The sequence below is a fragment of the Etheostoma cragini genome, chromosome 8 (genome assembly GCF_013103735.1).
Source record: "Etheostoma cragini isolate CJK2018 chromosome 8, CSU_Ecrag_1.0, whole genome shotgun sequence".
Classification (NCBI taxonomy): Eukaryota; Metazoa; Chordata; class Actinopteri; order Perciformes; family Percidae; genus Etheostoma; species Etheostoma cragini.
Window position 1 is genome coordinate 12,103,355 of NC_048414.1, and position 27,324 is coordinate 12,130,678.

A 27,324-nucleotide genomic window follows, 5' to 3' on the forward strand; every position below is an offset into this window, starting at 1 on the left:
CAGTCTGTGGTTCTGAAACCTCCCTAATCAAAAAATGTCTTGGAGCGAGCCAGTGGATTCTGCAGGGGTGAGTGTCATCAAAGCCTTTCGTGTTCTCTGGCTAAAGAGAGAGAGAGAGAGAGAGAGAGAGACAGAGAAAAGGAGAAAGCTTTAGCAGGTACACTGTGCTCTTTGTTTACCCTTTCTCTTACCAATCTGGTGCACAGATGGACAACAATTATTTCTTTGTGTGAGCATTGCCGCTGGCGAACCACCAGCTTTTCAAAGATTTGTGTAATCCTTTATTATTTATGATTGTCTGGGATTTTTGGATCAAGATTGAACACAATCTGTTGAATAACTGAAAGAAACAAGGGGCAGCAGTGTGGAATGAAATGCAAACAAAAAGAGTGTCAATGGAGGAGTCAGGGCATCCATAATGAAGATGTTATGCTAGAAGAACTGCTCCTGAATCCAGCACACTTTAATCCCATTAACACTGACTAAATATAACATTTGTTTTAAGCTTGCCACTGGTGGTGTTTATGCTAATCGCCTGGTCGCTCCAGGCGATTTCAGAAGACGTTTGGAGGGCACTGGCTAATAATTAGATTTAATAAGGAAGTCAATTTCTATCCTTATTTGAAATAAAAAATAAGAGGCTTAGTCTCTCATAGGACAGGCTTTAATTTGTTGATTTGCTCTCGCTTTCTCTCTCAGGGCTTCTGTCTCGAAAAATTGTTAACCCGTTTGTGTGCTTGTTAAGGGAACAAAAATACACTGATAGCAATATTTTATGTTACATTTTAGGTAGTTGTGCTACAATATTTCAATTCTCTGCTACTTTGTACTCTACTATATTTGTGTGTCAGCTGCCAATTAAGAATTTACAACCAAACCAAAGGATCGGTTTAAAAGATATGGTGCATTGTTTGTTACCAATCAAACCACCCAAAAGTGTTAAAAAAAAGTCCAACTGCAACAGCTTTTTTGTACATTTTGCTGATAAAACTGAATTAATAACTAACCATCTGGGAAGCTGTTTTTTTTAACAGCCTACAACTCATAGATATCTGAAACATGGCAATGGGCCCCAACTATACACACTGCTTTTTTGTAAGCCAGTAAGGTTGGGAACCTTTTAACTTTAACAACACATTACATTTATAAATTAATCCAATGCTTTTATGTTAACCACATCTGTAGAGTAACTACGTAACTTGAGCTATCAAATAAATGTAGTGAAGCAAAACTTATATAGCACACAACAATTTTTCCAAAAGATATCTTATGGAGTAGAAGTGTAAAGCAGCATAAAACGTACGAGTAAATAAGTTTAAGTCAAAACTGCATTGAAAATGGTTGATTTAAATACAGTACCTCCTCCATCAATGTTGCTGAAGTGAAGTGTTGTAGTGTAGATGTGGAGTTAATATACACTTCAGTATATTCTGTAGATGATACTGGCCTGACCTGTCCTGCACAGCAGAACTCATCTTTCTGGTCAACTGCCAGGCTCATGAGCAGAGGTTCCAGCTGGAGGAGCTCTCTGATCTGCTGTCTGACGGCAGGCTCAGTATCTGCTGCCCTGATAACTTCCTCAGCTCTCTATTCTTCTCAAACCAGTCAAGCTTTTTTTTTCTTCACCACATCACATCGCTCGGTCTCTCTTTTTCAACTTAATAATGGAATCAAGTACCCCTCCAGAGCAAGCAGCATCTGCTGGTGAAGGAATCATTTTCAGAGCATGTGTCAGTCAGCAGGTATAGGAGCACTTGTGGAGTCAATTTGGCATAGAGGAGTGGAGCTATATTAATGTGTGCCAGGGAATATGAAATGCTCCTCAGTGAGGCAGAAGTGCTGAAATGCAGTATATGAGTAGAGAAGCTAGCGGTCTCATGAGGAGATTTCTGAGATACTACACAGATCACATTGTCATTATGAAGCTGGTTTAAGAGCTCTGCTACTATTCATTACATTCTGCTATAAATTCAGCATTGACCTCTACAAAGTTTCTTCTTTACATTTGACTTGATGTTGTTGTTTTTTCTCACCCGGGCCATGCACGATTACATCTCTGTTGGATGTCAGTGAACGTTACGTTCCCCCTCATGAGATGCTTAGCCAGACAATTGACGTTGCACTTTTCTTGCATGGGCTGTTACCTTGACAACAAAATTTCTTTCAAGACAGTCATTACAGTCATGTGAAGTCATTCCCATGCCATGTGAATTTAATCATGGACCATAACTGAATTTAGGTCTTAAGAATCTTTTTAATCACATTAGCTATTTAGCAAACTGCATTACAGTTCCCCAATCTTTGTTGACCAGCTCAAGGTCTTCTCAATCAACTGGTACAGCTTGATCCTCTGATCAGTTTAACGTTGACTCTTTTTATAGCATTTGTGTCTAGATGGAGACTGCCAGCGAGGAATAATTCAATGCACATTGCTTCTAGCTGTGAGCCTGTAACTATCTGTAATCTGCAGGTTGTTGTTAAAATAGAAATAATGAACCTATACATTTTCTGAGCTGTGGGTCTGTTGAACAAGCGCTCTCGCTGCAGGAATTCGGATTCTGGATTATGCAGTGTGTAGGGTGACGGTTAGAAGGACTATTGTGTGCCACCATCACCTCTCTGAACGTATGCTGCCGTATTTAAGCGGATAAGATAACAACTGTCAGCCCTCCAGCTCTGCTGGACACAGAACAATCAGTACAAAAAAATACTTTGCACATCTACAACGTAAGATAGGTGCGTCAGAGAGGGACAAATAGGTCAAAAGTTGCGAAGAAAACTCCCTCACACTGTCTAACTTGCAAAAACAGTGTAGGCAACGTATCGGTACTAGACCATCTCTAGTCAAATGGTCTTACATTCTGAGAAGCTATCCTGTGTAGGAGGTGAATGTTTTTTGTGCACCAATCAACAACTTCCACATGAAATCAGGCAAAAGTGCATGACATTCATTTACATGTCCATTACTATAGCTAGAGCTTAAACTCCAATCCCTCTGTAGTAACCATAATAATATTTATGATCATACCAGAGCAATCTATAGTACATGGATGTGGATTTCTAATGAATCCATGCAACAAATTATGTAGAGCATTCATATTCAGGAATATTTCCAAATCCTGCTTGTACCTTTTCCATTAATACAATTAATATAACAATAGAAAGCAGTGGTGGAATGTAACTAAGTACATTTACTCAAGTACCTTACTTAAGTACAAATTTGAGGTATTGTACTATACATGAGACTTTTCTTTTCATGCCACTTTCTAATTCTACTCCACTAGATTTCAAAGGAAAATATTCTAATCTTAGCTGCTTATTAGAGGATAAATTAATATTTCTTTGCACAGAAAACACGTGTAAAATACAACGTTTGTTATAAATTAAATTACCTTAAAATATACAGGCCAACAGTTTGCTACAGCCGACGTGACTAGCTGATTAAACACTTGATTAAACAGTTGATTATCAGAACTGTTTTGATCGTTTCCAGTTTCTAAAATGAACGAAAACAATGTTCTGCACTTTTTGTTACTTAGTAAGTAAGTAAGTAAGTTACTTTAAATGTAACTTTATGTTACATTATTAATGTAAACATAGCACACTATTATGTTTAGTACGGATGTTAGCATGTTAAAGCACTTTCCCCAAACCAAATGATGACAATGATGAAATATTAACATATAATAATCTTGGCAGGTAAACCAAGGTATGTTTTCAAGACATTTTATGGGTCTAATTTTGGTGTGTTATAATCGTACTGGCAGCATGCTTTGAATTGTAACAGTGACATGCAAGAACATGGAATATTTTGTGAAACAGAGAACCTTTCCAACTGTTAAATGTTTTGGCACACTTTTAAGACAACACCGTTTTTGGCTATGGCAACAAATTGTTGTGAGATAATCCTCCAGGGTTTATACGATATATATCTGAAAGAAATTGTGGCTTATTTACATGAAGCAAGATGCAATAACATAAACTCACCTGTGATTGACCTCTATTTAATCACACACACGTATTAAGAAAACTCTACCATGCATAGTTATATGTATAGTTATGAACGTCTGTATTTATGTTTAACAGTGAGGGATGGTTAGCAAAGACTATTAGGTTTTTTTAGGCTATTAGGCATTAGGCTATTGGGCATAAGGCTTCATGTCCTCCTCAGACAAGGGCTAAATACAGCTCTAGAGTCCTGCCAAAGACTTCTTTTTGTTTTGAGACACTCTTCTTGTCTGCATTTTTCTCCTTTGATAAGGACTTTAATCCTGTTTTCATTGATTACTGCCTGATGAGTCATCCTGATAATACTGTACAGGCAATTCATCTTTCCACCCCACACTAGGCTCTTTGTTGCATGGTCTTTGTGTGTGTGTGTGTGTGTGTGTGTGTGTGTGTGTGTGTGTGTGTGTGCGTGTGTGCGTGTATGCACATGCATGCGTGCATGCGTGTTTGTGAATTTCTGCCTCTTGCCCGTGAATGTTGTGGCTGCAATACACAGCATGTGTATGTTTGTTTGTGAATGTGTATGTATGTGTATGTGTGCATCTCCATGTAAACATCATGCCAGTACCCTGAAGTGAAAGTCACTGCAGTATACAAACCCAGCCTTTGCAGAAACAGCGCCCTTGTTTTCTGCTTCATGAATAGGAAAGTGAGCTTGCATGAAATTGTTTTATTAACTGCAAGTCACAATAATGAGCCAACATTGTTATCTCCAAAAACATCCAATAGGTTGATGATAAATACCTCCACCACATTGTTGATCTTTGCCTTGTTCTGTGGCTGCAAAACATTGATTATCAAACAGTACCGATACCAATTTCTCCACAGAAATGCATGCAGAGTGTGACTGCTTGAACAATAAGCCTCAATTTATATAAATAATAATTTGTAAGTGGAACAAGCAAAATATTTGTTCGCTAGCTATATCTGAGCTATGTGAAAAGTGAGTTGCTCCTCAGTTCAAAGTGGCAGACGTGAGGACAATCCATGCTCTGTCAAGATTAAGAGCCACCTCTGCAAATAGGCCAGTGTGTAATGCCTGAGGGTGGGAGTTTTACTGAGGCTGGGGTTTCCGTGTAAATAAACAGTGTGGGGGTCTCAGTAGGCGGAGGGCCCCCCTCTCCCTGGGGTTTGGCCCAGCCTTTTGTTGCTTTTAATCCAAGCACTCTCTATTGACAAGCATGAGGGGGTGCCTGGCTGAGATTAGCCCGCCAGCTCTTATGTGTGCTTGAGTTTCTCACAGACTGCCTCCATACTTTTGGAAATAACACAGTCATCCCACATCCTCAAGGTTGCTGACAAGAATGACAAGTAAGACCACTACTGGGCAATCTCAGACCTTAACGTGACAAAATGACCTTAGCATTCCCAAAATGCTACTTCCATACTAGCAGTGTGAAACATGGCTTCACAATTTATTCACTTTCTAAAGGCCTTTTACAAACCACACTTTAAATTTGCTTTATTGCTAAAACCATAATTAAGTTCCATTTTGCAAACAATTACACGTAATAAATGTCCTGAGTACAGACTCCAAATGTCCAAATGTAACAGCTTTGAATGTGTGTTATGCATCATAAGACTGTATATGATTAGGCTGCTATTTTTTATTCATCTGGCTGTTGTTTTTCCTTATTTCACAGGCTCGTTATCACAGCAAAGAAATGACACACAACCGTACAATAGCTTTTTAAAAACAAGAAGACAAGCGTCTTATGTTTGTGTGTTTGATTGTGAAAACACTACATCCCTGTATACAGCATCATATTAATGTTTCTCTCAGATTTAATATTAGAACATTGGCCTTTGTGATAAACAGAACAAGTTCGATTGGCCATACAAGGTAAAACAGAACCCTTTGTCTGCTACATAGGCCCACATGTAAAGGAAAACTACAGGTTGTAATGTTACAACTGTTTGCATGCTTCCTTTCTTCCTTTGTTTAATGTAGGCTCTCATTACCACGTGGTGGTAACAGATTGTTTGAACTGGGGAGAAAAGCCATTCGAAGCTAATTAAGCAGCCATTCCACCCTCTATTCACAGGCAGAGGACCGAGGAGCACAGGCATTTGTCAGCGCTTGACCCCGCGTGGTATTGATTGACAACGCTGCTCCGTGAATGACAGGCTCGATGCTGCTGGGCCAATGGGAAGCCAGCAAGTAAGTGCATCGCGCTGCCATTGGACAAGAGGTCTTAAAGCCGCAGAGGAGTCCCACGTGGGGCAGAGTTGAACCTTCAAAACAAGGCGTAGAGGCTGCGTTCAGACATGGCTGATGTTCATATCAGACAAAGGCAATCATCTCTTCTCTTCCCGCAGTACTAGTATCGCACAAATGCTGATAGGTTGGCTCGTGGATGTGTTGTGCAAGACTCGCGAGCTATTTAAAGCTAAAAATGTACGTCGAGGCGGCCCCGTGGCTTTAATTTGGTGGATATCGTCGATCAATTGGTCATTAGTGTGTCCTTCACGGTGTACGTGTGTTGGGGGGAGTTTAACCCGTACATTTGTGATTTTGGCTGCTAGTTTGGATGTTTCACAGTAACATTGCTCCACATTTTATAACCATGTAATACAAACAGGCTCCCATATCCCCTCCCTTTTCCTTGTACGGGGATAACAATTCAAGAATGCTTGTTGCACCGCACACATCCCTCCCCGTACCGCTGGTGGTCTCACCCAAAAAAAATTATCAACTTTATTTGGGCGGTAAAAAAAAACCCACCCTGATGAAGCGCGGGTGTGGAATTCGTGCTGTCTCTGTCAAATTTGGATATCATCGTCGGTACATCAATGCCTGCTGTTGTTGTTGTACATGGGGGGGACGGATGGATGATGCCTTGTGGATCCGCCGGATGATGTCATGTATCGTTGCACCCCACGTGGGGCCTGCGCTCTCCGATAGGCAGATGTGGCCGTATTCCTTCCGAGTAATCCGATTGGACAGATAGGCGCTTTCACGGCAGTTCAGCCCTGCTGCCTGTGTGTGGCAACCGGGGTAAGCTGGACAACTAGGGGAAATGCGAGATTGCGGAGAGTAACATGCAACGCTTTTAAAGAATCTGCCATCTCGTCGAGTCGAAAGACAAATTTTGGAAGCATATTTTTTTCTTTCTTTTTGGGATTAACCAGCCACTCACAGACGCACATTCCTCGGAGGTTCTGAGGCTGATAGTAGAGTAGTTTAATCGAGTCCGACCGCACCAAATTTTCTCCCAACTGCTCCCCCATACTGGCTGGGTGCGCTCCGGAGAGAGAGAGGATGCTTGTCGAGATCCGCGTCCACCACGTTTATATTAGGAGGGATTAAGCACATGAATTTTAGCCTAACCTGTTTTTTCTTTGGGAACAAAAGTCGGACGGACGGTTAGGACACACGCACGGGTATGTATTTCCCAGAGCTGTTGATTTCTTTTTCAGTTTCTTTGGGCGTACGCTGAACAGCGCACCGTTTCCATCGCTTTCCGCGGAGTCCAACCAGTCGTTGGGAGCCAGCGCTGGCGGCCGTGGCCTGCCTGGAGACGTCTGGAGCGGGGGGTTTGACGACATCAGTCAACATTAGAGTCTCAAACAAAAGGGACTGGAAGCAGATATTTCAATTTGACGGCGAAAAAGTCCCGTCTTTATTTGGTCTACGCTGTGTTTGCAGTTGTAGGTTGTAAATTGAGATTGTTTTAATATAAATATATCAAGTCTGTCGCTGACCATTGACCGAATAAGGTCAAGAAGACAGGAGCGCAGGACTATAATGCTGCTTTTTGACATGGTTGTAACTGCCTGAAATGACTGAAACTAGTTTGGTGTTCTGAATACTTAACGTGCACAGTTGTTGTGTTTTTTTTTTTTTCGTCTAAAGATTAAACCGCGTCATTTTTTCAACACAGGATTTTCACGACCTCCCCTGCCCCCCACCCCCAGCCTGCTGAGACCGGTGTGGCTGTGAGCACATTTCAACCATTTTGCCAAAGGACCTGTACACTGGAGAGATAAACAAAGGATACATTTCAAGATGTATCCACAAGGCCGACATCCGGTAAGAAGCGCTCCCTCTATACTTAGCCTTCTAGAGCTTACCTATTTATCTTACAACACTGATGTTGACATGGTTCCTGACTTATCATCTGAAACCTGCCCTGCAAAGCGTGTCCACCCTTAATGCAACTCATCAGATCTAGTTGGTTATATATCACAATGCATTTATGCTACACCAAAACATGCACATAGTGGTAAATGGATGCAGATTGTTTGCATGCCTGGATATACTGTTTTTACTCACCCAGACACCAACGTATGACTCTGCTGAACATGGGGACAGGTGGTGGTTTTTTAATTCATTTTTTAGATTAGATTTCATTTTCAGTGTGAAAGCCTATTCATATTGTGTTATTCGCTTCTGGAAGTGTGAAATAGACCCACCTGTCTGGTGTGGTAATGTCGTACTTACAGCCAAGATATTATCTAGAAAGTAGTCTAATGTGAGAACTTTCTTCTCCCTTCAGCAGCACAATTCAGAAAAAAAAGAAGAAAGTTTCTCTTGTGACTGGACTGATGTGATTATTACAACCTTTTCTCTCAGGCTCCACATCAGCCCGGTCAGCCTGGCTTCAAATTCACTGTAGCAGAGTCTTGTGACAGGATTAAAGATGAATTTCAGTTCCTGCAAGCCCAGTATCACAGGTAATGATTACAAGGTGTATCACCAAAGCATGACAGTGTCAGTGTGTACTCTATCAAACGATAAAGGTTAAAGCTAATATTTGGTTCTGAAATGAAACATGCATAAATGGAAAAAAGACAAAAAATATGTAATCATCCGTACACCGTTATCAAGTGGTTAAGTGTGAGTGAGTTATTAAAGTGATAAAGATGCCTGAAATTGACACCTTCCCTTCTATTTTAGTCTTAAGGTGGAGTATGACAAACTGGCCAATGAGAAGACAGAGATGCAGCGCCACTATGTCATGGTAAGATTATGTTACAATAAGGAGCAATTATGGTTCCAAATTGCAAGGCTTGTTGGAGATCTAGTTGGGGTGGAGCGAGACATATTGTGATCACCTGTGTGGTGGTTAGGGCGGGTTGAGTGTCAGGTACAGGCCTGTGAAAGGCCCCTGGGGGGTTTGATGTAGCTGGTTGTTATGGAGGAGCTCTTCCTGACAGACAGGAGGCAGTGGGCTGAGGCTCCATTAAAGCGCGCCCCTGATCTCCAAGGGTCGACTGCAGCGTTGCCCTCTGTGTGTGCTGATCTGATTATTCTCCTAGGAGACTCCACGCTCAAACATATGCATGGCCATAAATTAGGTGTGAGCGGATGGTGGAGGGCCAAAGCCGTGTGTGGGAAAATGCACCACAGCAAACAAAATGGAGGACGTGGAACCTGCTGCAGCTTATTTTGCACTAAGTCAACCTTAGTTTCTGTGTAAATCTAAATCATTTGCCTTTATTTTAGCGGCCATTTAAAAAAACATAGGCGTGCTTATGATGCAGGAATTCAACTCAGACATGATGCAATCAGGAGGTTATTCTGTGGCAGTGTACTCTGTTGTCCCAGGTCAACACACTGCGGATGACTTAAACCAACACATGCAGGCTTAAGTTAAACATTCTTTTCACAGGAAAACATGTCAGCCTGACAGGGAGGAGGTTAGGTAAACATGTAGGGAAGTATCCCACAGCCAGCACTGGGTGTCAGGTTATGCTACGGCTGTGGGGCTCTGATCTCAGACAGAATGGCTCTCTTGTTTGAGAGTAATTTTCGAAGAAGCTAATGGACTGAATAATGCATTGGCCTCATCAAATAGACACTGACTGGAAAGCCATTTCTGCCCCGGCTGCCACTTGTGGGATCCACGGATTACATTTCAGCCAGACAGACTGACCTGGCTTGAAATATCTAGAGTGTTGAGCAATCACATTATGAGTAAACAGACATCCTGGAGATCTGAGGGCTCAAGATGGTGATCAATAAATCTAAGCCTTTCTTCTCTGTGCCCACACCAGAAACAACACTATCGATTTTATTGGCTGCTACTGCTGAAAAAACTCCTTTTTCTTGTCTGATCTTAGTTTATCATGTTTTCCAGCAGAAGCTTGATTGTATTTAGGTTTTCAGTCATAATGACCATTTCCCTTTGAGATCATTTGGTGGTGTTGTTAGTTTTATGATCAATTACATTTTGTGGCTATATACAGTATAGTTAGTCCCATTGAAATTATAAGATAAACCAAGCGCTACATGTAAGAATTTTAAAGTAATTGCATACGTATATTAAATTATGCCCCAACTTAATTGTAAAGCAGTATATATTTGACTTTATTAATCACAATCAAATCTTTGCTTTCATTTCAGTATTACGAGATGTCCTATGGACTGAACATAGAGATGCACAAACAGGTATGTACCATGATGTTCCTCATATTTCTCAGCTCAGTGGTTTTCCACAGAGTCAGGGATGTCAGACCCAGGAGGAGCCACTCTTAAGTTGTGAAATGAACTGAAAATCAGTAATTACAGGCTGTAAACAGACGGATCTATTGCACACAAACAAGGCAATACAGTTGGAATCTTGTACCACCATTTGTACAATTGCAGGGGCCGTTTTAACATGTTCTGGTCTGTGGTGTAAAACCTGGATTTGCCTCAGCCTTTTGATAAGACTAAAGGTAGACTTTGGCAGGCTCGGCCTTTGACTTAATGATTAAAGAGAGAGGATTGCTGATGGGTTAGTTTTTTTTTTTTTTAAGGTTAACAGTAATTACAAGAGAGGGGCAAAAGTCACTTATTGTGCCCTTATCTTTATCGAAAGATCCTATCTTCTTCTTCACATAGCAGTCACACTGATGCACGCAGAGATAAAGAATATATCAATGAGTAATCCAGAGATTCCCATGCATGCTGCTCTTAAACCACTGGGGCTGTTTCCTCTCCTGCGACAGCCTAGCCTGGTTAATGAAAGCGTTGGGAGGCATGGCGGATTGGTGTGGTAGGGTGATCCATCAGTGTCTCTGGGCTGCGTGTCACACTGCCACATGTCTGTCAGGGCTCGGCCCGCTCTGATAGCTTCTGTCAGGCACTTATCGCCAACCGGAGGAAAGAGGAGGGGGATGGGAGCTGGAGACGAGTTGGGAGAATAGAGCTGGGGGAGGGGCAACAGCCCAGCTCTGTGTAAACAGGTTAATCGACTGATCCATTTTAGCGCCTGACTTTTATCAGGAACCTCAACAGAGCTGATTGAAGCGCTTGAATAATTCATCAGTGGGGCCCTAACCTGCTGAACGGCATGTTTGTGAGCAAACAGTGTGGGCCCCGTCCACGCAGCTCCCCCGGCTTATAGCTCAGGCAGGGGAGGAGGAGAAGATGGGGAGTGGTTAACAGGCAGGGCTGGGATGGATTATTGGATGCACATAGGCATATTATTTTCCTGCCAGGAGATTTATTCCACAGTGAGGAAATCCATTTCTCTAACTGTGCCTTTTTCATTACCGTGCAGGGACATAATTCAGATTTCAGAACACACGCACCGGCACAGCTCAGCTGGACTGATGTGGCAGTGTCATCTGATCCCTCTCTATCAGCCGTGACAGTATGTAGATTCACACAGCTAATTTCTGCTGTGTGATGTCAGCCAGTAATTAACATCATCTTGCGCTGCTCAGGGTTTGGGTTTTGGATGTTGCTGAGGCTCAATCATATTTGGCTGTTACCTGTAGTTGTATCAGACACAAGACACATGGCTGCAGGAATCATTTGCTAAGTAGCAAACTATCTGCCATACCTAGGGCCAAAACAAACTTGGTCAGCCAGCGGACTGTCTGCCGTGTTCGTGCTTAAGAGGTGTGCAGTGAAAAGTTGTAGGAGAAACTGTGGCTGTCATTGCTTTCATATCCCCAATCTGTCACGTGGGACTGAACTGGAGTGTAATAATTACAGGGTGTGAACTGTTAAGTGTCAGGTCCATTTATATAAACAGAAAGTTATTGTATTTAAAGATATGGCATTATGAAGAAGGTTATGGCTTCATGCTGTTTTTGTAAGAATAGGTTTGTTTCAAGTTCACAGGCATCTTTTACCCGAGATAATCACTGCTGCAGCTCACAAGGTTAATCATAGCAATGACTTATGCATCCATTTAGGAAGGCTTTGGCCTTACTCAGATCAATACAGATAACTTTAAATGCCAATTAGAAATGTATTCTGTACTTGCTTCAGCCTCTGAGTTTTTGTGTAACATTTCAGTTTAGAGGAAATGTGTCATTTTCTGGGTTAGAAGTGCCATAGTGAAGTGCTAGTCTAATTTTCTTCCTACTAGAAAAATCAGGAAACAGGCGATGCTGTCATCTGGGACAAATTGGAGGCCCTCTAAATCTGACTAGTCAAGTATTGTTTATAGATGGATCATGTGTGACCAGAGCCACTAGTAGTTTTCCCTCTGTATTTAATACTCAATCAGTGTCTCGACTCCGTTTTTAGCTGATAGCAACAGGTGAATACCTTTCTGCACACCATTGACAAGCAAGCCTGAGAGGGCTCTTAAAGTGGTGCTTCACAGGTCCGAGTACCTGTAATTGTGTAGCAGCTGCGCAAAGCCGGCCTCTCAAGGGCCAAGCTGTCATCTACTTAAAGTGACAACAGCCCCATTTTTATCTGCCAGCAGAACAAAGAAAATCCTCCCAGCACTGCACTGTATGTATTCTGACAGCAGTGGCGAGCTGAGTTGATGCCTTTTCCATGTATTTGCATGTTCTGAGAGTGTAGAGGCTGCCAGTTGTTCAGGGGGCAGTGGATCAGCCACCTCCTGACCTCTCCCGGCCAGCTGTCACCATGACACTAAGCTACAGAGGAATGGACTGTGCGCTCAAGGCCTTTTCACAAATCCTGTCAAATGTTTGACTGCTATTGACAGGGCTTATCTCAGCAAACATGGATTAGGCAGGCTCTGTAGCTTTCAACCGTTTCTGAGGGCGATCTTGAGCTCTTGCTAGAGCACTTATAACATTGCATTAATACTAATGCTGAAAAAACCTTTAACTAACCCTCTCATTGCTCTATTGGTTGTAGGTCACATATATTGTGTGCCCAAGGAACTGGAAGTTCACTTTCTTTTTTTTTCTTCTTTTTTCTGCAGACAGTAATCAAGTTCTAATCAGTGTTTGTCTTATAGACTTATTGTACTTTCTGTAACACATGCTACCATATATTTGTTTCACATTATTGCCTCTGATCTCAGGCTTTACTCTGTCTCATCTGATATTTCATCTTCAGCTTGTTGTTTGTGCTGCTGGCTTGCCCAGCTAAGTGGCTATCCATGTTGCAGCTAGGGTCAGCAGGTCTCGTTCTGTTGGACATTACTCTCCAATCTCTCTGGCTCTGCTCAGAGGTAATACGTCTGGCTGCCAAAACTGCCTGGCATTTATGCCATGTGTAATAAATAAGCTGGCGGTCTGCAAAGTACATTGTGTGTGCTGCTCCAAATGAAAAATCGAGAAAATCCCTGTGATGTGTTTGTGTTCCGCAGTGGCCTTGGGTTGAACTGCAGCTCATAAATTCCATAGATGATGTAGCTTTGGCACTGCTATTTTTCTACTCCCAGTGCAGAGCTTGAACCTGAGAGTCTCATCTCCCATCCCTGGAAGAAGAGGGAGGCACAACAAGCTGGCTGTGCAGTGTTTTTACAGGGGAGGGGGGTGTATGACACACTCTCTGCAAAACTCCCATTGCTCTTTTTAGCCACCATTCATGTGCTAGCTTCATGTGATCGACAGGCTGAAAATTCAATTTAATGACCTGCCTCCAAGCACGTAATATGATTTTAAAGCCTGTTACGGTCAAGCAGAGCAACCATTTGCATAATGATCCCAGCAAGATAGGGCTGCAACCGTTGCCATGGCAGTTGGTAGACAAGCAGAAGAATGGAGGCAGGGATATGTGGATGGACGGGAGGGTGGTGGGCTGGGCAGCTGATTGCAGTGAGAAATGACCCAGGCATCTTGGAAGGACTGCACACTGCACTCTTAATGTTTACAGGCTGGTATTTGACTTCGAATGGTATTGATCACAGATTTGAGGTGTGTTACCCTCAAACTCATTATGGTTGATAAACTTTGCTCAAACTGCAGTTATAACCCTTCAATGTAAATTGCCCACACTGTCACAAGTAAGTAAACGATGCAGTCCGGTTCGTGGGCTACACTTCCTAGTGTGTGGTTGTGTGGTTTAACTCTGAGGTTAACTGCAGGACAGCGGAGTTGCAGATGAGGGAAAGGAGGGCAGAGTGAGAGAGGATCCTCTCAACACAGCAGCACTCTGCCTGCTCATATCTGTTTAGCATGGAGTGCACTCTCAGCACAGCTGTGCTCCATCCCCCTGGGCTCTCCTAATGTTTTAAATATTTCAAATGTCAATATCACGCTGTTTAGAGGATGTTGAGTCAAGCAGTTCTGATTGCCGCAGTAATTGACTTAATCGGTGTAAACATTAAAGGCGGGGTTATATGAAGTCACTGTCTGTTTCATACTTTCCCGTCTCATTTTGCTCCTCCTTTTGTTTTCCAGACGGAGATTGCCAAACGGCTCAATGCAATTTTAGCTCAAATTATGCCTTTCCTGTCACAAGAGGTGAGTTTTCAATGTTGCTCTCCAACAGCGTCACGGTTAAGTACTACAATAACGTTGCTTATTGTTGCCTGTATTCCAAGGATACTACTTCAAAACATGTTTCAGTTTAAGCAATTTCGAGTAATTGTAGCATTTGCCCTCACTTTTGAAATTGCAGCAGCACTATGAATATTAATTGTGATCTTCTCTGATAAGCGTGTGTGGGTGTGTGATAGATGTTGGCATGCCCCAATCATCCTTTGTAAATGTCTTCCCACAGCACCAACAGCAGGTCGCTCAGGCAGTGGAGCGGGCTAAGCAGGTGACTATGACTGAGCTGAATGCTATCATCGGGGTACGTGGACTTCCCAATCTGCCACTCACCGTGTGTATACCCCCTTTTATTCCTTTTCTTGACCTGCATATAAGATGATCACTACTTATACTTTTCTATGTAAATGTCTTCATGCACCAACTAGTAGTCTGAACTGTTAATAGAATAGGAAAAGTTACAGTCCTGAATAAGATGTGTTAATGTATATTTGTCCTATTTAGTTCTATATTCTTGACCAAAATATTCAAACTATGTTCAAGTGTAGCCCTCAAGAGCGGGTCTCCTGCTCCAACTTCGGTCTCAGCGGCATCTTCACTGCCTTGTTGTGTGTTTATAAATGTGAGCCTGAGAGCTCTTGAGATCCCCTTCGCAGCCTGTATTGCTTTAATTGGCTAAGGTTTTAACGAGAAGCCTCATCCCTCACTGCTGACCTGGATAGCTGTGGGAATTAAAAGACTGAGGGTTAGCAGAACAAAGCCAGCGCTGCAAGCTAGCTGAGACAGCGCAGACAGCAGTCAGCCATCACAGCTCTGCTGCACAGTTCTGTTTGCACACCGCAGCACTGAGCTGTGATGTGTGGTGTTCATCACTGCTTCAAAACCCCATCTGCTCCTCATTGATCAGCTGTACGCACCCTGCCCTCCTGAAACAGATGTGATTGGTGTCACCCTCGATACAAAGCTCAGTCTGTCAGTGGTCCTATTACTACAGTTGAATTTTGCAGAGTCTTTAGCATGCATAAGAGGCTGGCTCAAAGAGCAGACTTGATAACGGGAGGCCCATATTGGAATTCAATTAATGCCCCCTTGGTGACCTTTTTGTTCCAGTATAATTGCTCCCTAGAAAATGTCTGACAAGGTGTCTTGAGGTGATGGAGAGCTGCTGTTTTTTTTTATCTGTTGGACTGAAGCAGATGCTTTATTACACTTTCACCAAAGCAGAGCAGCTGCAAGCGGCAGATGTTCCTAAGAAAAGCTAACTTAATTTGTGGCTCCTTCCTGTGTATGTGATTTTTACATTTGGAATAATGCTGGAATATTTCTGTGCCTGTCTGAGTCTTTCACTGTGGCTCTCTGTTGGTCTTTGGCTATAATTTAAAATTAGTATCATTAAAGTCTACATTTTTATAAAATATTGGACAAGCCCATTAATGATTTTAGTATATGCTCCTATTTGGCACCCAGCCTGTTTTATGAAATAGTCAGGCCTCCACCCAAGTCACGGGGGTTGCTCATGTCAGAAGAGGTGGAAATGTAGCCACTGTATGTTTTACGAATACCTTTCCATTGGTTATTCATTAAGGGGAAGCTCTGTAGGCATGCCAAAAATCCTCATGCATATTGTAAAGCAAGGTGGGGTGAAAGAGCGTGCCAGGCAGACAGGCAGCATCCAGGAGCCAGCTGCATGCCTTATTGATGGGGCTGAGGGCCATTAATAGGATGCAACTAGGGCAGCTGCTTGCGTTGAGATGAACCTGACTGGTGGTGGATCCTTTTTGATTAGGAAACAGAAAATATTGAAGTCAGCCAAGAAGTAGTTCAGATAAGCCTACCTGTCTCCCGGCGACCGGCCACCTGGATAAACCCACAAAATAGCTTTGTTTTAAAAAGATGTGAAAGTAAAATATATTTATTTTGTCTGTAACACCATTCATTGCAGTATATAATAATGGAGAGAGGGCGTCTAGAGCAGCTGTTGCCCTGACCGTTTTCTGTCCTCCTTTTCAGCAGCAGCAAGCTGCCTACCCTGCTCTCATGGTCAGTGGCATCCAAATCCACACACATCTGTATGTGCCATACTGTTGTTAATTGACTTGGTGTGTGCACACATCTGGGCTTAAAGTGCTTGTGCATGTTGCATGGCACTTTTTCCCTTGCTATGTGTTTCACTATAGTGTAGTTGGTACACTAGAGACTACTATAAAAAATTTGCTCAATTTTGCCTGTGTTTTTTTTGTGTTTTTTTTGTAGCCCCACTCAGTCTGAGAAAAAAGTAGTAAAGAGTAGGTCTTTATCTTGTAATATTAAATTAGAGGAAATAGGCCAGACTCCTTTCTTTATTTATTATTGTCTTCATTTATGGCCCTCTAATGAGGACTCTTGCTGATCAACCATGCATATTACCCATCAGTGCCTCATTAAACACAATGAGCGAGGATGGCTCTCCCCTGCCAATGAATTGGCTCCTTAATTTCCCACATGGACACAATATTATCTCTCTCTCTCTCTCTCTCTCTCTCTCTCTCTCTCTCTCTCTCTCATATTGTGTTCTTGGTACATTTTGTAATTGGATTGACATCTGCCCAATGGAGCAAAGGACAAGGTTGCAAGTTTAAAACCTTACTAGTTTCCCATCTAGTCTTCTCCACCTTAAAGGCAGATAATGTAGAAGCAATTAAAAAGACCCTCCAGATAGGATTTTGAGGACATGTTTTTGAAGTAGGTGCCCTTTGTACGATTGAATATCTTGTTTGAAAAAGTAAATTTGAAAGCTAGTTCCTGCCAAGTTAATGTATTTTTAACCGTGTGTTAGGCAAGCCCACCATGTTGTACTGTGTGTTATACCACTTCCCCTGTCATTACAAAGTGACTAAGAGTAATATTCATAAAAGCGATAAATGGTCATTGATTGAAGTCTGTCTTGTAAAAGAGAGGAGGTGCGCGCTGTTACAGCCGCTGAATTATTCAGCTGGCTCGTAGACAGGTAATAAATTGCTGATGTTTTTATTGGTGTCTCAGCTAAGTATTATTTAACCTTGCTTTAAACTGCTTACTTCCATGCTGAGTGCCTTTTAACTCTCATCCATTTCCCTCTGCCTTTCAAATATTGATGGTGAATATTGGAGGGTTGACTGAGTGCCAGCATGGGACCCCTGGTCCTGGCTCCCACAGCAGCCTTCCAGACACACGCATGCACGCACGCACGTACATGCGCACACACAAACACACACAAATACTTGGAGTAAGAGGGAAAGAGTGCCAGCTTCTGGCACTGACTGTTCCCTCAGCCTCTTAAAGTATGGGTGTGCAAATGATTCATGTTCTTTTAATCCAGGAACATGACTATGAGAGGAGTAAAAAGAAGCTGGTTATGTTTTTGAAGTGTTTAAAAAGCAGGTAGTTGTTTAGCCCACAGGCTGACAGATTCCTACACAGTTTCATGTTCCTTAAGAGGATTGCTCAACTCACTGATGGCATAGGACAGCTGTGTTGCTGCAGTATGATAAAGCGCTAGTTTACCTGATGTAAAATGATTCCTTCACATTAAGCGTCGGTTGAATAACACTTTGCTTTGTCATTAAGGTAGAATTAAATGTTTTTCTTCCTTCTTTTTTTTTAACTCCTCATCATGCACTACTTACTTAACGCGATGGATTGTCTTTGAGCGCTATGTCTCATGCATTAGATGTGTTGAGCAGCACTCTCCTCAGCACAGATCTAGGGCTTATGCCACCCTGGTCTGGTATGGAAATAGCACTGAGGGGGATTGCTGTCAGATCCTGACAGTAATAGATGTGTGAATGTGCTAATATCATCCACGGTTTAACTGATCAGCTTCATAGTGTGTGGCTTCTCCTTGCTTTTTCCCTCTGACCCACTCGGTTTCTCTCTGTCTATTTCCTACTTACAGCAGCAGCAGCTCCAGGCACAGCACCTCTCCCATGCTGCTCACGGGCCTCCGGTCCAGCTGCCACCTCACCCCTCAGGCCTGCAGCCGCCTGGCATCCCTCCTGTGACAGGCTCTGGATCAGGCCTGCTGGCACTAGGTGCCCTGGGCAGCCAAGCCCACCTCCCAGTAAAGGATGAGAAGAACCACCATGAGCTCGAACACAGAGGTGAGTAATTGAGTATAGGGTTATTGCAATCCAATTGGGCATCAGCTGCTGCTTAACCAGTTTATTTCAAATAATTAAAAATGGGTATTAATTTTGACATTATTGCATAGATGTTAAACAGGGGAAAACAATTTAGTGCGGAGTTGCTTCTTACTCTCTAGAGCAGAATTGCATGGCCCTTAGGTGAGAAGCACATCCTGTCTGTTCACATTCTGTCTGGGTAATGAGCTGGTACATTCCCAGCGAATGACTGCATAAGCTATTCAACAGCTGCAACAGACGTTGATAAGAGGTGCCCTGCAGCTGATTCTCACACGTTCAGCCAGAATCATCTAGTATGATATGCTAACTCACGTGTTTTTCTCTTTGTCTCTACTTGGTTTCCTCATCACCTTGGCCACCATTCTGATGTCTGCGATCCAGAGAACACGGTAAGTGTCCAAACCCGCAACTATCTTTCGGTTGCAGGACTTGTTAATGAAAGTGTGATAAATGATGAAACCATCATTTATCACACTTTCATCTTCTCCACAAAATGTCAAGTGAAAATTCATACCAGCAGCATGCTGCTGGCTGATTTCAGTCACTGTTGTAATCTGCTTTCAATAAAATGATTATTTGGAAATGAGGCTTGGAATATAAATCCTGTGTGTTTAATCCAGAAGGGAAATGACTGGTATTGTGCTGGAGAGATTAGAAGCCTTGTAATTTCATCACAATTAAAGACAGACTTTGACTTCCCCTTCTTAAAGGCTTTATTTGATCCCTTCTACTGTCTCCCTTGTGTACCAGCTCACTCTCCTCCTTGGCATGTGATGAATATTTATGAACACAAATGGAGAATTGTTTTGTTTTCTTTTTCTCCACCCCGTCTGGCTGGACCTGCTAAAGCGTTTTATTGGAATGGTTGCAATCTCTGATGGCTTGTGATGTGCCTGTGAGATTGTGTTTCTGTAGGCTGGGCCAGCTGAATGGGTGCAGTCATGTCTGAAGAAATGGAACTCCTGGGGCGATTAGCAGGCCTGTTTTGTTTCTCTGCTCTTGTCCCAGGTCATCTGATAGCAGAGTGGTGACTTTGGTTAATGAGTCACGCTAAGCATCTCTTTAAAGGTCAGCCATTATGCAGACAGGGGCCCTTTGCCCAGACGGCTAGTCTGTCGGCCATTGTTCACTTCTCTGGGCTGCCACTGACTTAGTCCATCTGGTTGCTTTGGTCTTCAGAAGAAGTGACAGAGAGAATCAGGAGAACTTGGCAGTTTACATGCAAATGGCCAACTCCTGCGAAAGCCGCTGGACACCTGCCTAGTTCCTCCCATTCTGTTGGCGTTTGGAGTGAGCTGTCCCAGCTTGTGTGGGCAGGCAGGCTCCATGAAGAAGCACCAGTCAGTCCCACGCTGCCGTGCCCACTGGCAGGATATAGATTCTCTTTATCACAGCTCAAAGCCTAAAGTGACATGGTGCTCAAGCACGCTGCGGCAATCAATGCCCACAACATACAGTTTCTCTCTGTGTCTCTCCGCCCCTCTCTCTCTCACGCTTAGCCTGACTGACTCCAGAGAAAAGGCCCTCTGTTCAGCAACAACACACTGCTCATGTCCGTGTGAGGTTGTTTGTTGTCCAGTTATGAGGAGGAGGGAGCCCAGCTCAGAAAACAAGCCCTTCTCCTTTCAGTTCAGATAATGGCCCATTCTGTTGTTTGGCCAGGGACAGGCTTGTGTGTGAGATTGGGCTTGGCTGGTGTCAGGGTACTGCTTGGAGCTGGCCTACAGCTGCATTTTAAGAGTCCACAGCATCCATAGTTGTGTGAATGGGGCATTAGAGTTTGGATTGGCAAGGTGTGTTCTCAGTGAATTTGTTACGGATGAATGACTCACTGCTCTCTTTTATAACGAAACACAAAATGGTATTAAAGTATGTTTGGTTCTCTCTTTGCAGAATAACTCCGTATCTCCATCCGAAAGCTTACGCACAGCCAGTGAGAAACACCGCAGCTCCTCTGACTACAGTTTGGACTCTAAGAAACGCAAAGTGGAAGAGAAGGACAGTATGAGCAGATATGTAAGTCAATAAAGGAAATGTTTAACATTTAGGGAAATAAAACTAATTCCCTATCGTGCCAAGATCAAGATAAAAAGGTTGATATGGCTCTCATGTCTCACCACTAAATTTGAAGCTACAACCAGGAGCTGGTTAGCTTAGCTTAGTAAAAGGCTGTAGACTGAGGGCAACCGCTATCCTGGCCCTGTTTTGAAGGTGAAAAAACAGCACCTGTCAGCTCACTGTTTAACACCTTGTATTTTGTTTGTCTGGACAACTCCAAAGTGGAAAGAGGACACATTGTGGTGTTATGGGGGGTAATCTGTGAGACAAATCTTGGCCGGCCACAGTGACTTTTCAGAGTCTCCCGCTGGTTGCCTGGCAACCTAACCGTGACTCCAGGAAGTTATTACTCCTGACTTCAGGCTGATCCAACTCTCTGCAAGAATAAGTATATTTCCCCAAATCTTAACCCTCCTTTTTCTATGGAAAAAAACTTCAACAAAAACGTAAAAAGTGCAAAAAGAATCTACAAAAACAACGGAAAAAAGTGATTGAAAACATTGGCAAAAGCTTTAAAAAACGTCGGGAAAAGTAACAAAAAAGGTTTGTCAAGAAAAGTGTCGCAAAACCCCAGTTTACCCTTTTCTGGTCAGACGTATTTCAAAGGTTTCATTAAAAAAACGTTTTTGTCAAGGACTAATTTGCTTATTACCTTTTTTACAGGACAGTGATGGAGAGAAAAGTGATGACCTGGTGGTAGATGTGTCTAATGAGGTGAGCAGAGCAGCATGTAATTGTAAATGCCATATTAATATGTACCGACATGAGGATGTAACAACGTCAAAATCTATCGCTGTGTTTGTCCAGGACCCTGCCACTCCGCGGGCAAGCCCCGCCCACTCACCACCTGAGAATGGCATTGATAAGCCCCGCCCCCCAAAGAAGGACACACCCAACAGCCCTGCATCAGTGGCATCCTCTGGAAGCACCCCATCATCCAAGGCCAAGGAGCTCAGTCATGTAAGACACCAAGAGTTACGAACAAACTAGGACAGAAAGGGTTTAAATGAGAATTGCAGAGAGAGCAAAGGGATGTGTGTAAATAAATCTAGGACGTTTTCTGCAGTGGATTAGGAATGGCTGTCGTGCTTTAAGTGCATGACTAAACGTCAGGGATAATATTGTCCCGCATCAGGATCAGTCAGGTCTTCTCTGTTAATAGCTCAATGTATTTAACTCCTCCAGGATTTTTTCCCCTGTGCCTCACTAAAAGATTAAAGCCAAAGCAGTAAGGGGATAAAAACGGCCCCATCTCCATTGTGGCCATAATAGGTTTTAGAATAAATAGCAGTTTATGGCTCTGCAGGACTATGAGGGTTGTCAGAATTAGATTGGCTTAAGTTCAGTTTGCTCTCAAATTATCAGTCAGCACAGTGCCTGGTTTTTGGGATTGTGAATGTGCTTCCTCTCTCGTTCGCTCAACAGAATGACAAATCCTCCACGCCTGGCCTAAAGTCCAACACCCCCACCCCCCGCAACGATGCCCCCACCCCTGGCACCAGCTCCACTCCCGGGCTCAGACCCATCCTGGGCAAACCACCAGGCATGGAGGCTCTTGGTTGGTACAGCTCTCTTTCCTCGCTAGCAACCGAGATAATCCTTTTTCCATCCTCTCCCAATGTACTGTTATGTCACATGCCAATATCCTTCTCCTGTCTTTGTCCATAGCAGCCCCAGCTCTGCGTACCCCTCTGTCCATCGCAGGCTCTTACCCTACCCCCTTTGCCATGATGGGCCATCATGAAATGAATGGAGGCCTGACTAGTCCTAGTGTGTATGCTGGTCTGCACATCTCCCCTCAGATGAGCGCTGCAGCAGCTGCAGCCTATGGACGTTCCCCCATGGTAACACCCTTTCCTGTCCTTTTATGTAGCTGTATTTGGGATCACTCTAAAGCACTGCACATACTTAAATGAATGGTTTGACATTCTGCTAAAGGTCCCCTGTGGAGTTTTAGAGAAGCGCTATAGAGCTAATTTTCTATAAGTGGGACCCTGTTTTGTTCTTATGCACGCACACGGGACAATGATTTTTGTAATTACTTTTGGACAGAGCCAGGCTAGCTTTTTCACTGTTTCCAGTCTTTATGCTAAACTAAGCTAACCGGCTTTAACGGACAGATGACAAAGGTATCAATCTTCTCATCTAACTCTAGGCAAGAAAGCATATAAGCTTATTGCCAAACTCTCCCTAGAAAAACACCATGTGGATCATTGGTGGTCAGTAACAAATCTGTTAGTCAAAAGTTCCCATCTTGTTATTTTTCAGGGGTTTGATCCTCACACCCACATGAGAGCTCCAGGCCTTCCAGCCAGCCTCACATCCATTTCTGGTGGCAAACCGTAAGTGTCTCACCACATTATTCTAGTCCCTCATTTAAAAAGACAAACAGCAGTGCTATGAAACACTAACACACACTCTTTTATATCAGGGCTTACTCCTTCCACGTCAGTGCAGACGGTCAGATGCAGCCTGTGCCCTTTCCGCCCGATGCCCTGATCGGCCCCGGTATTCCACGCCACGCCCGTCAGATCAACACGCTGAGCCACGGCGAGGTGGTGTGCGCTGTTACCATTAGCAACCCCACACGTCATGTGTATACTGGTGGCAAAGGCTGTGTCAAAATCTGGGACATTAGCCAACCTGGCAGCAAGAGCCCTGTGTCCCAACTGGACTGTTTGGTGAGCACCGCTGCTGATTCATGTTTTCTCATCAACTTTTTTACACCAAGTTCTGTTTGTGTAGTTAGTTTGAGAGGCAATGAGCTGTGTACACAACCTCATTCCATTCACAATGGGATAATCCTTTGTTATACATGAGGACCACAACAGGCATTTCACATCTCAGTGACAGTTGCAGCAAATGCACTGGTACACAACTACAGCTGATTTTTTCTCTCTCTCTCTCTCGCTCTCGCTCTCGCGCTCGCTCGCTCTCTCTCTCTCTCTCTCTCTCTCTCTCTCTCTCTCTCTCTCTCTCTCTCTCTCTCTCTCTCTCTCTCTCTCTCTCTCTCTGTGTGTGTGTGATACAAAGTACTTTTGGCAACAACAAAAGAAGAAAATAATAAACATCACATAATATTTTCAGATAAATTATACTTGGCTTGAAATTTGAACATCACCAAACAGATGTGTAAATGTAACAAGCTAGAAACTCAAAATATAGAAGCGTAGGTTTGATACCCTTAGCTTGGTTTAATATGCCAGAAGGATTTTCATACTCTTTCCCCACCGGCTTGTTCCTAAATCTCTCTCTCTCTCTAGCTCCACTGACCTGAACATGTATTGATTTGCTTTGTCCTCTCTGCAACAGAACAGGGATAACTATATCCGCTCCTGTAAGCTGCTGCCTGATGGCCGCACATTGATCGTTGGAGGCGAGGCCAGCACATTGACCATCTGGGATCTGGCCTCTCAGACACCTCGCATCAAAGCTGAACTCACCTCCTCAGCCCCGGCATGCTACGCCTTGGCCATCAGCCCTGATGCCAAAGTCTGCTTCTCCTGCTGCAGTGATGGAAACATTGCCGTTTGGGACCTGCACAATCAGACTCTCGTTAGGTTGGTAGAAAACACTTATTCACACTGTGTAGGCTTTGGTCCCACAACAGGATTGCTGTTTTAAGAAATTTTAAAAGGGGATGTCAATAAATGTTGGTATGCTTTTTGACTTTGATTTCAGGCAGTTCCAAGGTCACACAGATGGTGCAAGCTGTATTGACATATCCCATGATGGCACTAAGCTGTGGACAGGTGGTCTTGACAACACTGTTCGCTCCTGGGATCTGAGGGAGGGTCGACAGCTGCAGCAGCATGACTTCACTTCACAGGTACAACCCGTAACATAGAAGAGACAGATAACATACACACACATCTACAGACTTCCTGTAAAAGGGAAGTTTCCTTTTAGCCACAGAACTGTCAGTAATTACTGTTCTGTCTTGTTCCCAGATCTTCTCCTTGGGCTACTGTCCGACTGGAGAGTGGCTTGCTGTGGGCATGGAGAGCAGCAACGTGGAGGTGCTCCACCACTCAAAGCCTGACAAGTATCAGCTCCACCTACACGAGAGCTGTGTCCTCTCCCTCAAGTTTGCCTACTGTGGTATGAACACACACACACACACACACACACATAAAAAGAGGGAGAGTTACTGCACTCATCCACAAAGGGGCGTTAGCCTGTCCTGTTTTATTAAGTGCTAAAAGTATCGTGTCCTTTGTGCAGTCTTACTGCCTATTGTGTTTTGAAGGTTACCTGCTAACTCTCACTTGAGACCTGATTGTACTGTTTTCTTTGCAGGTAAATGGTTTGTAAGCACTGGGAAGGACAATCTGTTGAATGCTTGGAGGACTCCATATGGCGCCAGCATATTCCAGGTATGCAGATCAATACACTCTGTCTGCAGCCAGTCCAAAAGTATGCATAGTTGTCTCTGAGAGGAAGGGCACAGCGTCCGCTGTCTGACAGGACTCTCCTATCAGTGAAAACTGAACCTGAATTATTGACCTGGCAAAGAAGTCTTTTCTGAGGGGCGTCAAGCCAGAACTTAATGTCATTGCAATCTAATCTTGTCCTGTGCTCAGCTAATGTTCTCCGCATAACTTCAAATGTAGATGAGTTAACTGCCTCCAAGACTAACATGTTTTTTTTTTTTTTAATCTTCTTCAGTCCAAGGAATCCTCATCTGTCCTGAGCTGTGACATCTCGACAGACGATAAGTATATTGTGACGGGCTCTGGTGACAAGAAGGCCACTGTTTATGAAGTGATCTACTAGAACAGACTGCTTTGGATCGGAGCATGCACATGCTCAGGAACAGTAGACTCTTCCTCCATCTACCTTCCCTCACACAGACAGCATGGATGTTGCCTGCAGCCCCGGGGTGGATGGGCAGGAAGTTTGGCAGTGCCAGACTGAAGTGGACGTTGGTGCTGTCGTGGCCATGGATGCTGTGATCTTCGGCTCTGCCCTTCCTTCCTCACTCATGCAACTGACACTTGTACATCAAGTGCAGTTCCCCAAGGCACTAAGATGAAAATAATGTCTTGCTGTTTTTCTGTTTGTTGGATATTTCTTTTTTTTTTTATCGTCCTTTTTAATGTGGAGATAAAGTTCCATGACACAACTAGAAGCGGCGCTTCGCTCTGGAACTTCTCCATGGAGGTCCTGTGAAAAGTGTACATAATGGAGTAATAAAAGGCTTTTTATAGATTTATATTTTGGTGTCCAGTTACGCTTGTGATGGTTCTTTCTTGTTCTCTCCGTGATTTTCTGTCCCCTCTGGGGATGGAAATTAGATTAGGACTTTGTAAGAGGATATTCTTTTTCAGTTTTTTCCCCTCCATTGCTTTTTTTTGTGTTTTGTTGTCCAGAATGACCTTTTCGGAAATCTAATTTGGATTTTTTTCTGCCTGACAACGGAATTTTTCTTCGTGATTTGCTGTAACGCAGATGTTTGTCCCATGGATTTTAACAGTGGAGTATTCCGGAAAGGCCCTTTTTTCAGACTGGAAGAAGGAGAAAATCTGGGTTTGCAGTTACCCTTTGGCCATGGTCAGCAGGAAATTCAACTTTTATAATGAAGACCTATCACTAAACACTGTCAGCTTTCAATGACATTGGTAATGACAATGGATAACTATTAACCGGAGGACTTATGGGTTTTATGGTGAAGCAGCTGTGACTTCAGTTCAATTTGTTGACTCGACTATTGTATGAATCTAATTTCTCCACTCAGCAAAGTTTAGTCATCAGTCTAAGAGTTAATTATTGCCTCTCTCGTTTGACTGTGACTGATGTGCAAGACTTACATGGTTACCCATAAAGGTGGCAGCCAAAGCCATTACAACATTGACATTTTGGGTATGCTCTGTTTGCTTTCTTCAGTATTTCATAATGTTCAACTACAATCTTATCATAGACAGGAATGGTCTCTGGATAAACACACATTAGACTGTGTAGCATACACATGTCATCATCCCTAAGGATTGTACAGTTGACAGTTGTTGATAAATCAATAAACTGTTTTTATATATAAAAAAAAAACAAAAAACATGTTGGCTGGATTTCTATAGTGCTGTGCCTTGCTACTTTAGTAAGCTGCAGCCAGTTAGCTTAGCATAAAGGTTGACAACAGAAAGAAACAGCGAGTCCTCTCTCCAAAAGTAACAAAGTCAGCCTATCAGTAACTAGTTTCTATGAATCTCCAATGGAGATCTCACAATATCAAGACTCCAGGAAGCTCCTGGCCAAGCACATAACCCATCATAAAACCACAAGGTTGTATAAAACCATATATTTATGGTTATTGGATTAAACAAACAAGGTATAATGAGTTATTTAGTGAGCTTTAAAATTGTTGGTAGGCTGACTTTGTCAACTTTGGACTGAGCCTGGCTAGCTATTACCTCACGTTTCTACTCTTAATGCTAAGCATATTTACTATACAAGAGCC

The 27,324-nt window shown here is 43.2% G+C and overlaps 1 protein-coding gene across 11 annotated transcripts; it reads left to right on the forward strand.

The window, feature by feature from the left end:
• The first annotated feature begins 6,746 nt into the window (after positions 1-6,746).
• On the forward strand, positions 6,747-26,904 carry tle3a (TLE family member 3, transcriptional corepressor a). Of its 11 annotated transcripts, none has more exons than XM_034878891.1 (22): positions 6,747-7,392; positions 7,893-8,041; positions 8,585-8,685; positions 8,909-8,972; positions 10,358-10,402; positions 14,560-14,622; positions 14,882-14,986; positions 16,663-16,692; positions 18,566-18,770; positions 19,194-19,201; positions 20,706-20,828; positions 21,534-21,584; positions 21,678-21,830; positions 22,296-22,428; positions 22,539-22,714; positions 23,139-23,212; positions 23,302-23,551; positions 24,183-24,430; positions 24,552-24,699; positions 24,821-24,971; positions 25,170-25,246; positions 25,539-26,904. In XM_034878891.1, exons 2-22 carry the CDS (start codon positions 8,018-8,020, stop codon positions 25,644-25,646), a joined length of 2,337 nt encoding a protein of 778 aa, XP_034734782.1. In that variant the 5' UTR covers positions 6,747-7,392; positions 7,893-8,017; the 3' UTR covers positions 25,647-26,904. The 11 variants fall into 11 exon arrangements, with proteins under 11 accessions (XP_034734782.1, XP_034734785.1, XP_034734784.1 ...); XM_034878894.1 differs by having other exon boundaries at positions 22,542-22,714; XM_034878893.1 differs by having other exon boundaries at positions 16,666-16,692.
• Positions 26,905-27,324: the final 420 nt, after the last annotated feature.

What these genes read in the sequence shown, in the direction of transcription:
- tle3a (XM_034878891.1), top strand. Translation starts at nt 8,018, where the DNA reads ATGTATCCACAAGGCCGACATCCG. An exon ending in ATCCACAAGGCCGACATCCG is followed by an intron (nt 8,042 to 8,584) that starts GTAAGAAGCGCT and finishes CTTTTCTCTCAG; the next exon opens with GCTCCACATCAGCCCGGTCA. An exon ending in AGGCCAAGGAGCTCAGTCAT is followed by an intron (nt 21,831 to 22,295) that starts GTAAGACACCAA and finishes TTCGCTCAACAG; the next exon opens with AATGACAAATCCTCCACGCC.